At 44.6% G+C, this 14,938-nt stretch overlaps 1 protein-coding gene across 1 annotated transcript in view; it reads right to left on the bottom strand.

Moving 5' to 3' along the window:
- Positions 1 to 256: 256 nt before the first annotated feature.
- The window catches only part of LOC126230342 (dehydrogenase/reductase SDR family member 11-like), a 44,605-nt gene continuing 29,923 nt past the window's right edge, over positions 257 to 14,938 (bottom strand). Inside the window, exon 3 of the mRNA XM_049942400.1 lies at positions 257 to 390. Within this exon, the coding sequence (XP_049798357.1) occupies positions 257 to 390 (134 nt within the window). The remainder of the gene's footprint in view (positions 391 to 14,938) is intronic.

The following is a 14,938-nucleotide window of genomic DNA, read 5'->3' as shown; positions in this document are numbered from 1 at the left end:
CCTCCCTAAGGTAGCTCACGAAATGATCATCATGTCAGAGCTATCGCAGGTGTCAGTGCAGAATTCGAGCATAGGGCGGTTTTGATGTACCCGAAAGATTGATTCTCACACGGTAGCTGATGTCGACGTTTATCGGAAGCTAAGAAGCCCAATAAAGCATCTTCCATGACAGTCACATGCTGAATGGCTGTATTTTTAAGAATACCTCTATACAGACTCACAAGACGAAAAAGTATCGCTATAAACGCTTTGAGGTCTACCTGCATATGTGGATGACGAAGCCGTCGTCGACTCCCCTGTCCAGCATGCTCTGGACGGCCTCCCTCGTGCAGACGGACAGCCCCAGGACGTTGACGTCCAGTGTGTGCCGCCACTCGGCTGTCTGACCAGCTGGGAACACAGCATGCCGCCATCATAAGTCAGCAATAAAGCGAAGGACGAGGACTGCAGTGAAACCCTGTGTACCGACACATCATTCGAATTGCTTACGCTATTAAAGTTACTGACCCTGTTTACAATGAAGCTACTCAGAACAATTTGGTGTGTAGTGACAGAGCATCGTCGTTTAAGCTTATTCTGTAATCCTCGTCGCAAGAAGTCGAGTGCACAATGTTGTATCTACGTCTTCACAGCCACTTTATGTCACCAGTATTATCAATTTGAGACACTGAAGACTGTCTTCCACGGGTCCAACCTGTAGAAGTCGGAGGGTGTCACATCAGCACTGTGCGAAGCGTAAGAGATCTTGATCCAGTCTAAGAAGGTGCCAGATTAGCTGCCAAAGATTCGTGCGGTTTGGCATTACCATTGTGAATTGGAACCGCTTCCGTGTTCTTGTGTAATCTCTTCGTGGTAGTGACGACTTTATGCTTGTAAAAGGTGAACGTGTCCCTCGCTATTTACGAACAGCGGCATTACAGAAAATTAATAACTGCGTCCTTATCATTTTTGGCCGATGGCTACCTCTTACATTTGTTTAGTATTCGGAAGGTGATGCGCCGCATGTACCTGGACCTTTCTCATTCTGGATTATATACAGGGTGGTCGGATACAGTCTGAAAATCTTTTGAGGGTGTTGCAGTGTAGGCTGAGTCGAGAAATAATTGTTAACAAAAGAACTCGATACGTTGCGCCGTTTCAGAAATACACTCCTGGAAATGGAAAAAAGAACACATTGACACCGGTGTGTCAGACCCACCATACTTGCTCCGGACACTGCGAGAGGGCTGTACAAGCAATGATCACACGCACGGCACAGCGGACACACCAGGAACCGCGGTGTTGGCCGTCGAATGGCGCTAGCTGCGCAGCATTTGTGCACCGCCGCCGTCAGTGTCAGCCAGTTTGCCATGGCATACGGAGCTCCATCGCAGTCTTTAACACTGGTAGCATGCCGCGACAGCGTGGACGTGAACCGTATGTGCAGTTGACGGACTTTGAGCGAGGGCGTATAGTGGGCATGCGGGAGGCCGGGTGGACGTACCGCCGAATTGCTCAACACGTGGGGCGTGAGGTCTCCACAGTACATCGATGTTGTCGCCAGTGGTCGGCGGAAGGTGCACGTGCCCGTCGACCTGTGACCGGACCGCAGCGACGCACGGATGCACGCCAAGACCGTAGGATCCTACGCAGTGCCGTAGGGGACCGCACCGCCACTTCCCAGCAAATTAGGGACACTGTTGCTCCTGGGGTATCGGCGAGGACCATTCGCAACCGTCTCCATGAAGCTGGGCTACGGTCCCGCACACCGTTAGGCCGTCTTCCGCTCACGCCCCAACATCGTGCAGCCCGCCTCCAGTGGTGTCGCGACAGGCGTGAATGGAGGGACGAATGGAGACGTGTCGTCTTCAGCGATGAGAGTCGCTTCTGCCTTGGTGCCAATGATGGTCGTATGCGTGTTTGGCGCCGTGCAGGTGAGCGCCACAATCAGGACTGCATACGACCGAGGCACACAGGGCCAACACCCGGCATCATGGTGTGGGGAGCGATCTCCTACACTGGCCGTACACCACTGGTGATCGTCGAGGGGACACTGAATAGTGCACGGTACATCCAAACCGTCATCGAACCCATCGTTCTACCATTCCTAGACCGGTAAGGGAACTTGCTGTTCCAACAGTACAATGCACGTCCGCATGTATCCCGTGCCACCCAACGTGCTCTAGAAGGTGTAAGTCAACTACCCTGGCCAGCAAGATCTCCGGATCTGTCCCCCATTGAGCATGTTTGGGACTGGATGAAGCGTCGTCTCACGCGGCCTGCACGTCCAGCACGAACGCTGGTCCAACTGAGGCGCCAGGTGGAAATGGCATGGCAAGCCGTTCCACAGGACTACATCCAGCATCTCTACGATCGTCTCCATGGGAGAATAGCAGCCTGCATTGCTGCGAAAGGTGGATATACACTGTACTAGTGCCGACATTGTGCATGCTCTGTTGCCTGTGTCTATGTGCCTGTGGTTCTGTCAGTGTGATCATGTGATGTATCTGACCCCAGGAATGTGTCAGTAAAGTTTCCCCTTCCTGGGACAATGAATTCACGGTGTTCTTATTTCAATTTCCAGGAGTGTAGTAACCACTGAAGGTCCTTGAGCGCACAAATTCAAGCGGCCCGCCAGATGCAGCTAGTATCAGTTGTTATAGCATGGACGCCAACATTCGAGACTACTCAGCCTTCGGCTCTGGTTCGATCCTTACTGCCGTCCCGTGTCCAATTATTGTGTCGCTCTCTTGCTCGGTATTCGGGAAACAAACGATCGTGTTTGGCGACACTGTCTCTGGTGGGCCTCTTGAATTTGCGTGCTCAAGTTGCAACGGTCTGATTTCCTTTTGTCTTTTACTCGGACACGGTGCAACGTATCGAATTATTTCTCAGCACAACTTACCCTGCAACAGCATTACGTGCTATTCAGACTGTTTAGCACAACCATGTATATTCACGTTTCGTCACTGGCCAGTAGATGGGATGCAAACATGTCTTTATTGGCTTCCAACACTTGCAACCTTCTCTTTATCAGTCTCAATCCAATATGTTCACACTTTCCGATATTACATTTTTTTTCCACTCTACGTAATGCTTTTGGAACGCAGACCATGTTTTTAGAAAGCTCTCAGGTTCTTAAACCATTGTCTGCGTAAATAGACTCGTCGTCTCGCTGAGGATTTGTGTCAATGATTTTAGTTTAAAGAGTCCCACTTTTGACACTATGAAACAGTACGTAACACTGTAATTCCTTTACTATCAAAAAATTTTATTTCATTATATTTCATTAATCTCATATTTTATTTTTCAATTTCAGTATTGCGTTTATGTTTTGAAGGAATCATCATAAATCATTTGTAGCTGATATTTTATCAGAAATGTGCCTAAAATCTAACATCCAATAAATTTATGAATTTAAACTACAAAGAACACATCTAAAACAAAACAAGTCGCCTCTAGTGAGAATATCGTAAAATAATTCAATCGTACTGTGCGAATGGAACCTGCTGCCTAATTGAAAAAGACTAAAACAAAAATTATTGAAGTAAGGTCTGTAGGTTAAAAATAGCTATAATACCAAAGGTATACATAATTGCTTCGTTACAAAATGGTAAATACAAACAATATGGATGAAGGAAGTTAATGCAAGTGGCATCACAGAGGTGCTCTGCTAGTACACAACCTTACACTTCCAGGTCTTTCACCTGCCTTGGTCCACTGTCTAGTAGATGAACGTTCGTTTGTCTCGCTATTTACAAACTGCGTTTGAGAATCAAGGTGGTTGTGCCAGACTTATACTAATGAATGCGGCAGGGAATTATTCCATTGTATAACCCTGGTTAAAAATGGATAAAAGTAAGAGGGTAGATGAACAAGCATTAGCTCGCCCTCTCGGATCAATCCAACAAGTAAAACTGCATTAATTTGGTATGTAGTGTCTCTCTCTATCTCTCTATTTGTTTAGTCGATTCCCACTCTCCATGAACCCATGAACTAGAGCATGTCGATTTCTTCAGTCCTGCATTTTCTCCTGCAGACTTTCCAGCTCCGAATCCATTACTGATGTAACGCCATCGATTCATCTCATCCTTGCCCGCCCTCTTCTTCTGCCTCCGATCTTGCCCAGCATTACCGTCTTTTCCATCGAATGGTGTCTTCTCGTAATGTCCCCAAAGCAGGTCTGTTTTTTTGCTTCATTATTATACCGTTTAAGCAGCAGTCTGGTTTTTATTTACTGTATTCATACTCTTTTCACTCCATGGAACTCTTAAGAATTTTCTTCCAATACCACAATTCCACGCCGTTCAGCCTTTCTTGCGATTCAGGTCTTACATCCGTATATCACAACTGACTATACAGATTTTTGTTGTAAAGTTACGTCTCTACTCCTTAAAAAACTGCCAGAGTTGTAATTCCCCTCTCCTCAAAGCGGCAACGGTCTCTTGATTTCGTAGCTGCATTCAACATCACAGAAATTACCTCCATTTTTGCTCCTCCCGTATGCCATGAAGTGATACGTGAAGTTGCATAATTTTCGTTTTCTTGACGTTCTAACTCAGATCAGCCTCTGTACTTCCTCCTTTCACCTTAAGTACGAGGATGTTTAACTCTCTTCCACCTTCTGCAACCGGCCGGCCGAAGTGGCCGTGCGGGTCTATGCGCTACAGTCTGGAGCCGCGTGACCGCTACGGTCGCAGGTTCGAATCCTGCCTCAGGCATGGATGTGTGGGATGTCCTTAGGTTAATTAGGTTTAAGTAGTTCTAAGTTATAGGGAACTGATGACCACAGCAGTTCAGTCCCATAGTGCTCAGAGCCAAGCCTTCTGCAACCAGTGTGGTGTCATCTGCATTTGTAAGATATCTATCTCAGCTATTTGAATTCCAGTTTATTCTTCATCTATCCCAGCATTCCTCATAGTGTCCACTGTTGAGCCAACTGACTTTGATCCTTTCCCGTCGCAAAGCTGAACTCACCTTGGTAGAGTTACAGGCATGTGTCATTGTGGGTGGTGGTGTTGGGGGAGGGGGGGGGTGTAAAGTCGGAGCGGGAACGGATGGAGAATCATTCTGGGGGGGGGGGGTTACTAGCGCAAATAGGGTGACTGACGTTTGATATGGGCTGATAGTTATGCCCGATACCTGGGATCGAGATTCATACCAACCACTCCTTAAGAAGGTGCGTCTTAACATGTTAACGTTAAAGGCCGGCAGTATCAATAAGCACCATTCACGTACGTAAGCAATTGACAACAATAACTAAAATCTTACGTCACATTTTAATTATTTCATCTGCCTTATTCTTTACTATGTCATATTCATTTGTTTAGGAATGACTGCACTAATATGAAAGGCAAGAACATAGGAATGCAAAAGCGAATTTTAGATAAATCCTCAAGCATTTCTAGTTCCCTGCAGTAGTTATTCCCTAATTCTAGTCGCAAATTCTAGCTGAAAAGGCATCGTGCTACGCAGTTTCCTTCTTTTGATTGGTGAAAACAATTTTTGGTTTCTTTTCTGTATCTGTGCGACGCTGGGCAGATTTGATGGTCATAGACGAGGGGCGTTCAATAGGTAACGCAGCGTTTCTTTTCTGAAAGCAGGTTGGTTCTATTCAGGATTCTATTAAACCTTATTATTCCTCACTCTTTTGGCACAAATCCCTATTTTTCAACATTATTTCCGTTCAATATGACGGCCTCGCACCACCTCGCTGGGCTCGCTGGGAGAGGCAGTATGCTGACATGGTACGACTCTACTGGACGACATCGGAGGCATTGGACCCAACAAACGTCGGGAGGCGCGAGATCCTGGCCGTAGGGTGGATGAGGAGTAACAGCCCAACGAAGTTCTGTAGTGTCGGGTGCGCATACTTGTGTGAGGGCTTAGATTGTCTTGGAGAAGGAGCAGTTTGTTTGCATTTTTGTGGCGTCGAGCACACTGAATTCGTTCAGTTTCCTGAAGGTAACAGAACACAGTCAAAGTTGATCGTTGCCCCGTGAAGTAGGGCAGCAAACAGAATAACCCCTTGAGAATCCCAAATGGCCGTCGCCATGACTTTATCGTCTGAGGATGCGGCTTTGAACTTCTTCTTCACAGGAGATGTGGTGTGGCGTGACTCCATGGACTGCTGCTTTATTTCCGGTTCGAAGTGATGAACCCGTGTTTCATCGCCTTTGTGGTTGTTCTTACAAATAATTGCGTCGATCAACCTCTTGACGGGCAAGCAATTCCACGCAGATGGTTCTTCGTAGTTATTTTTTGGTATTCTGTCAGTCGGTAAGGAACCCACATCTTTCAGTACTCCAATTCGAGAACGACTGCGTATTTTATTGCGATCTGTCGATCAGCTCGAATGAGAGTGGCCACTCGTTGCAACAGATGAAGCGTGACAGCTGTGTGCGGCCGCCCAGACCGCGGGAGATCGCAAGGTTTCGCGACCTTATTGGCGATGATGGCAAACACCTCACCCTACGACTAATCCTACTTTCGTTCAGCGCCAGGTCTTCGTAGACATTTTGCAATCTATTACGAATACCTGTGAGTCTCTGGTTTTCCGACGAAGGAAACTCAACAACAACTCTCTGCTTGCAACGCACTACTTGTTACAGACGCCATTTTGAATTCTACGTATGGCGCCGCCAGATGTTGAAACTTCATAAAACTAGAGGGGTGAAGCGGAAATATTCCACCATGTCCCACAGCAAATTCCGCAATTTGCCAGCCGGAATTGGATGAGATAACGAAGTGATGCATTACTTGTTGAACGCCCCTTTCATGTATCCTAAAGTTGAAGCCACTGAGTACAGCAAGGTGGGAGAGTCGATTTGATGGAGTCGTCCATCTTTAGTACAAAATATAAGAGACTAGCGATGCACTGGTTGAAGTAAGCGAAGACGAAAATACGAACATAATGGGTGCACGCGAGGATGGCAGTTTGGCTGACTTTAGCAGTGCTTTCCTTTGTCGTAAGAAGGCCAATATTTGTTCTGTCTCACGGCGAAATAGCTAGCCAAATGCAAACCAGTATTGTTGCGGGTCCTATTTCACATGCTATCGTCTGTCCACTTAGTCTTGTTTCTTGAGAGCCACAGTTCTGTTAGGAATTTTTTGACTTAATTCTATACGTTTCGTGCCTTTTGCAACTTCTGCCATAGTCGGCGATCTACCACTGTTCAGCATTGCAGCGAACAGTCGGTCAGTGCGCGACTAACAGGTGAGCGGGTATTTCTTTATCTTTGTGGTGTGCTGTCAATATATACCACATGTGAAGATAACAGTCTACGTACATACGCACTGACACAAAACTTTTCTCTCCCGCCTATCATGTGAATTACAGCAAGCAATCGGTACGAAGCGCAAAGCGTGCACATTAGACGTAATGCGAGATCTCTATTCGCCTCTGCTCCCTGCCTGTCACACCCTCCCCCCCTCCCGCCTCCCTCCGCACTGCACGCTCTCCTCTGCTCACGGAACGAGAAAGAGGGAACACATTGTAGTTGTACACTCTGCAAGTGACATCACTTAATTCTGGTTGACGTATTTAATTTTGGAGTTATAGTTCAAAATAATTTAGACTGTAAATCTTTCACTTCTGTTGTACTCACTTGTTTCCCATATCTGGCTCTGTCTCAAATACGTATTTACATCAAAAAGAGCTATAATTATGTGTGGTATGTGAAAATAAGACGTCAAGGACTAAAGACCGCCTGTAAATAGAAGATGGGGCGCTGTCTTTCTTGTTTCTTCGTCACTACTTCTACAGGGTTATCACAAAGTCCCATTAACCCCTATCTATTTCAGGGAAGCTACGTTGTTCTCTTTTTCTTGTAGGCCGTCACATATATCTAAATCATGGCTGATGAGCGCACTTGCACCATCTAGGAACGGATCGTGATGAGCATGTGTGTTCACGAACGACCTCATACAGCAAAATCATTAAGAAATATTCGTCTAGATTTCAATGCAATGTTTCATAAATATTCCCTACCAAACCTAACAATTTTACGGTGTGAGAAACACCAATTTCATCTCAATGTATAAAACATGAGATGCGATCAGGAAGACTGTAAATACTAATGCAAAATTATCTGGAGGACGCAGTGTCTGTCGAACGTTCGCTAAAAGAAGTCAATTCGTCAGCGGTCATCGGGATTGGGAGTTCCATACTCTACATTACTAAATCATATGAGGAATGATTACAAGCTAAAGGCATTCAAACCTTTGTTTGCCAAGGAAATGAATGGTAACGACACCCGAAAAGTCATTAGGCTTGTGTGGGGGTGAATGCTTGATGACTTTAGCAACTATTCCTTCAAGGCACAAATTGTTTTTCTCGGACAAGTGTGTAATATATCGCAGTGCAAGAGCCAGAAACGTTTCAGGAGTAAAGAAGACCAATATTTTTATGACTAACGTGAACACAACCCACCATATGTCATGACATTGGCTGCAATGTCTGTAACCCACTTGGTAGCTCCTTATTTCTTCAACGGTTCTGTGAATCACACTGCGTATCTCACCATGTTACGCGATTTGTTTATTCCGTATCTGCAAGATCTGGGACTGCTCGGTCGTATGTGGTTTCAGCAGGATAGGGCACCAGTCCATTCTGTTATCGCCATTAGAGAAAGCTTCAATGGGACATTTCATTACAAACGGACTGGATGTCGTTCTGTCCATTCGCGTGTACCTTTGGAGTGGCCGCTTCGAAGTCCTGATCTGTCATCCTGTGTGCAAAGCGTTTTATGGGGTTCATTAAGCCGAAGGTTTCTGTCACACGTTGCGAGACAGATGAATTCTGTTCGACGTACGTTTACTGCCATCATGCCAGCAATTTGGAGAATTTCACATCTTACATGTAAGACATCATACTGTGTTGTGAAAACCATGGCGTACACAGACACCCTGGAATAAATAATTAAGAACAGTCACACAATCTCAAAGTTGTCCTCTGTCATGTTTCCATATAAACACGCCATCTAAGAATATACGGACATGCCATAGGGGGAATGGGACTTCCGAGTAATCCATGCTTCAAAATTCGAAGCTGAATGACGGCTCAGCTTTTTTTTTTTTTTTTTTTTTTTTTTTTTTTTTTTTTTTTTTGTCATCAGTCTACTGACTGGTTTGATGCGGCCCGCCACGAATTCCTTTCCTGTGCTAACCTCTTCATCTCAGAGTAGCACTTGCAACCTACGTCCTCAATTATTTGCTTGACGTATTCCAATCTCTGTCTTCCTCTACAGTTTTTGCCCTCTACAGCTCCCTCTAGTACCATGGAAGTCATTCCCTCATGTCTTAGCAGATGTCCTGTCATCCTGTCCCTTCTCCTTATTAGTATTTTCCACATATTCCTTTCCTCTCCCATTCTGCGTAGAACCTCCTCATTCCTTACCTTATCAGTCCACCTAATTTTCAACATTCATCTATAGCACCACATCTCAAATGCTTCGATTCTCTTCTGTTCCGGTTTTCCCACAGTCCATGTTTCACTACCATACAATGCTGTACTCCAGACGTAAATCCTCAGAAATTTCTTCCTCAAATTAAGGCCGGTATTTGATATTAGTAGACTTCTCGTGGCCAGAAATGCCTTTTTTGCCATAGCGAGTCTGCTTTTGATGTCCTTCTTGCTCCGTCCGTCATTGGTTATTTTACTGCCTAGGTAGCAGACTTCCTTAACTTAATTGACTTCGTGACCATCAATCCTAATGTTAAGTTTCTCGCTGTTCTCATTTCTACTACTTCTCATTACCTTCGTTTTTCTCCGATTTACTCTCAAACCATACTGTGTACTCATTAGACTTCATTCCGTTCAGCAGATCATTTAATTCTTCTTCACTTTCACTCAGGATAGCAATGTCATCAGCGAATCGTATCATTGATATCCTTTCACCTTGTATATTAATTCCACTCCTGAACCTTTCTTTTATTTCCATCATTGCTTCCTCGATGTACAGATTGAAGAGTAGGGGCGAAAGGCTATAGCCTTGCCTTACACCCTTCTTAATACGAGCACTTCGTTCTTGATCGTCCACTCTTATTATTCCCTCTTGGTTGTTGTACGTATTGTATATGATCCGTCTCTCCCTATAGCTTAACCCTACTTTTTTCAGAATCTCGAACAGCTTGCACCATTTTATATTGTCGAACGCTTTTTCCAGGTCGACAAATCCTATGAAAGTGTCTTGATTTTTCGTTAGCCTTACTTCCATTATTAGCCGTAATGTCAGAATTGCCTCTCTCGTCCCTTTACTTTTCCTAAAGCCAAACTGATCGTCACCTAGCGCATTCTCAATTTTCTTTTCCATTCTTCTGTATATTATTCTTGTAAGCAGCTTCGATGCATGAGCTGTTAAGTTGATTGTGCGATAATTCTAGCACTTGTCAGCTCTTGCCATCTTCGGAATTGTGTGGATGATGCTTTTCCGAAAGTCACATGGTATGTCGCTAGACATATTCTACACACCAACGTGAATAGTCGTTTTGTGGCCACTTCCCCAAATGATTTTAGAAATTCTGATGGAATGTTATCTATCCCTTCTGCCTTATTTGACCGTAAGTCCTCCAAAGCTCTTTTAAATTCCGATTCTAATACTGCATCCCCTATCTCTTCTAAATCGACTCCTGTTTCTTCTTCTATCACATCAGACAAATCTTCACCCTCATAGAGGCTTTCAATGTATTCTTTCCACCTATCTGCTCTCTCCTCTGCATTTAACAGTGGAATTCCCGTTGCACCCTTAATGTTACCACCGTTGCTTTTAATGTCACCAAAGGTTGTTTTGACTTTCCTGTATGCTGAGTCTGCCCTTCCGACAATCATATCTTTTTCGATGTCTTCACATTTTTCCTGCAGCCATTTCTACTTAGCTTCCCTGCACTTCCTATTTATTTCATTCCTCAGCGACTTGTATTTCTGTATTCCTGATTTTCCCGAAACATCTTTGTACTTCCTCCTTTCATCAATCAACTAAAGTATTTCTTCTGTTACCCATGGTTTCTTCGCAGCTACCTTCTTTGTACCTATGTTTTCCTTCCCAACTTCTGTGATGGCCCTTTTTAGAGATGTCCATTCCTCTTCAACTGTACTGCCTACTGCGCTATTCCTTATTGCTGTATCTATAGCGTTAGACAACTTCAAACGTATCTCGTCATTCCTTAGTACTTCCGTATCCCACTTCTTTGCGTATTGATTCTTCCTGACTAATGTCTTGAACTTCAGCCTACTCTTCATCACCAATATATTGTGATCTGAGTCTATATCTGCTCCTGGGTACGCCTTACAATCCAGTATCTGATTTCGGAATCTCTGTCTGACCATGATGTAATCTAATTGAAATCTTCCCGTATCTCCCAGCATTTTCCAAGTATACCTCCTCCTCTTGTGATTCTTGAACAGGGTATTCGCTATTACTAGCTGAAACTTGTTACAGAACTCAATTAGGCTTTCTCCTCTTTCATTCCTTGTCCCAAGTCCAAATTCTCCTGTAACCTTTTCTTCTACTCCTTCTCCTACAACTGCATTCCAGTCGCCCATGACTAATAGATTTTAGTCCCCCTTTACATACTGCATTACGCTTTCATTATCCTCATACACTTTCTCTATCTGTTCATCTTCAGCTTGCGACGTTGGCATATATACCTGAACTATCGTTGTCGGTGTTGGTCTGCTGTCGATTCTGATTAGAACAACCCGGTCACTGAACTGTTCACAGTAACACACCCTCTGCCCTACCTTCCTATTCATAACTAATCCTACACCTGTTATACCATTTTCTGCTGCTGTTGGTATTACCCGATGCTCATCTGACCAGAAATCCTTGTCTTCCTTCCACTTCACTGACCCCTGCTATATCTAGATTGAGTATTTACATTTCCCTTTTCAGATTTTCTAGTTTCCCTACCACGTTCAAGCTTCTGACATTCCACGCCCCGACTCGTAGAACGTTATCCTTTTGTTGATTATTCAATCTTTTTCTCATGGTGACCTCCCCCTTGACAGTCCCCTCCCGGAGATCCGAATGGGGGACTATTCCGGAATCTTTTGCCAATGGAGAGATCATCATGACACTTCTTGAATTACAGGCCACATGTCCTGTGGATACACGTTACGTGTCTTTAATGCAGTGGTTCCCATTGCCTTCTGCATCCTCATGTCGTTGATCATTGCTGATTCTTCCGCCTTTAGGGGCAATTTCCCACCCCTCAGACAAGAGAGTGCCCTGAACCTCTATCCGCTCCTCCGCACTCTTTGACAAGGCCGTTGGCAGAATGAGGCTGACTTCTTATGCCGGAAGTCTTCGGCCGCCAATGCTGAGTATTTATCAAAATTTAGGGGGTGGCGGGGATCGAACCCGGGACCGAAGACGTTTTGCTTATGAATCAAAGACGCTACCCCTAGAGCATGAAACGAATTTTTTCCACAAATTATTAATAAAAAGGATTTTTCTTCACTTGCGAAGATTTCCAATCACAAAGTAACCATAACATTTTTCCTCACGTACGCTTAAAAATAATATTTGACCGGGGAAAACATCTGAAAACCTATCACGAGCTTCTAGAATCCATTGCACGCAGAGTCGCCGCTCATTTGCTTTCAAAATGTGGACCAACAGACTTTTAAGTAATTGATCATTATGTTTTGGCTCATCAGTGTGTATAAAATAATAAGATTTTACCAATTGTTGGGAAGGCATCGAGGAAAGCAATAGCTATCTGAGATCAGAGATAATAAAACCGAATGGCAGTTTATTCTAGCTATAGTAACGGTATATTAATCTGTGTCGTCTACCAGGATAACAGTCTAGGCCTGTACAGCACAAGCCTTGGAGACTCATTCAAACCCCAGACAGGTCAGCCCAATGTTGCGCCGCTACTGCCGCTGTTCATCAACGGACGACAGCCTTCAGTGACATGAAATGTATTCGCAGTTGCGATTATGGGCAACCATCAGCTGTGTAATGGAATGATTGTAACTGTCGTTGTACGGATATTACTACAGATCAGAACGATACAGAGTAGCAGATGGCCGTTATCTGAAGCTAATTCCACAGATTCGAATACTGTAATACGCTGATATCTCCCTCATACCGCAGCACTACAGTTACTGTAATTGTCAGCCTGTGTCCCAGTTCGAGGTAGTTCCTGCTTATACGTATATAGGGCGAAATTAGGCCTCCCTCGTGTGTGTGTGTGTGTGCTAAGAGATTCCTCCTGTTTATTTTTCGTTCAGATTCCGTGAGCTGTGAACAACAGCTACGTGTCCTATCGCTAGTCTCAACAACTGGTTTATCTCGCAGTGTGTTTGCCGTTTCAACATGGCATTGCCTTATCTGCCCGCCTGTGAACGCCTAATACTATTAGTTTTCTTTGGCTACGTAGTCTATAGCTGGGCTCATGATAGGGCTTACCGCCACACACTGTCTTTGCTATTTCATCATGGAACTGCCTCATCTGCCATCTTGGAACGTCGTAGACGGCTGGTTTGCTTTCAGCATTTTCCCAGAGTAGCGTATGATTCTTTTCTTTGTTGTACCTGCTGCCTCTTTTCCTCTTTCATTGACTGGGCGTATCAAACTTAGTGAACTGAACAATGCTTTATCGAAAATTGTGTCAATATTGTGTGACAGCTTTACTTCTTATGCTACACGCAATTTGTACAACAAAAATGAGTAGTGGTTGCTTGTGTGAAGGTGCGCTAGTGCGATCGTACTGGCGCCATTTCTGCGCGCGTTCCATCGATTCTGGCCGTCGTCGTATCATCTTTGCTTGGTTGAGTGTTACCTCTGGAGCTGTGAAGTAAGGAGTGGTGTATGGAAGTCGCATCTGGACGGGTGTGTCTGAGTAGCTGGCGTACTGACGAATGCAGAGAGTTGAAACCGTTGACCGTTGGTTCGTAGGTCCCGCCTTTTCATGTAGCGTTTACCGTTGGTGCCGGTGAGCTGAGGGGGCAAAGAGCGGCTCTCGTCACGAAATGCATGAGTTAACTGTGGTGGGCTAAATACGCCGAGATGTACTGAACCTCTTGTTAGCAGCTACGAGCAGGAGGGCAGTATTATCCAGTCCCTACTTGGAGTCCTGAAGCTATTGGCCTCCTTCGCATTAACGTGAAATCATGTACGAAGACTATTCAGTAACTACTGTACTTAAAGACTGTTAATTGTCCTACGATGCTAGCTGGCCACGAATCCGGTTCTTTTATGCCTTTCAGTGACACCTTTCGGGCCTGTGTGTGTCAGCCTGGAGGTTTCTTCAAGCGCCAAGCTTGTATTGTGCAATGTTAATCTGGTACCTGAAGTCACTGTTATCATTGATTATTTGATACATCTGAGTGTGATTTTTGTTTGTTGCAGACCTTATGGCCGAAAATTCAAAAATGGCGCTGAGCACTATGGGACTTAACTTCTGAGGTCATCAGTCCCCTAGAACTTGTTGTTGTTGTTGTGGTCTTCAGTCCTGAGACTGGTTTGATGCAGCTCTCCATGCTACTCTATCCTGTGCAAGCTTCTTCATCTCCCAGTACCTACTGCAACATACATCCTTCTGAATCTGCTTAGTGTATTCATCTCTTGGTCTCCCTCTACGATTTTTATCCTCCACGCTGCCCTCCAATGCTAAATTTGTGATCTCTTGATGCCTCAAAACATGTCCTACCAACCGATCCCTTCTTCTACTCAAGTTGTGCCACAAACTTCTCTTCTCCCCAATCCTATTCAATACCTCCTCATTAGTTACGTGATCTACCCACCTTATCTTCAGCATTCTTCTGTAGCACCACATTTCGAAAGCTTCTATTCTCTTCTTGTCCAAACTGGTTATCGTCCATGTTTCACTTCCATACATGGCTACACTCCATACAAATACTTTCAGAAACGACTTCCTGACACTTAAATCTATACTCGATGTTAACAAATTTCTCTTCTTCATAAACGATTTCCTTGCCATTGCCAGTCTA

This window comes from Schistocerca nitens, unplaced genomic scaffold, assembly GCF_023898315.1.
Source record: "Schistocerca nitens isolate TAMUIC-IGC-003100 unplaced genomic scaffold, iqSchNite1.1 HiC_scaffold_380, whole genome shotgun sequence".
NCBI lineage: Eukaryota > Metazoa > Arthropoda > Insecta > Orthoptera > Acrididae > Schistocerca > Schistocerca nitens.
This window is presented reverse-complemented; position numbering and strand designations above follow the sequence as displayed.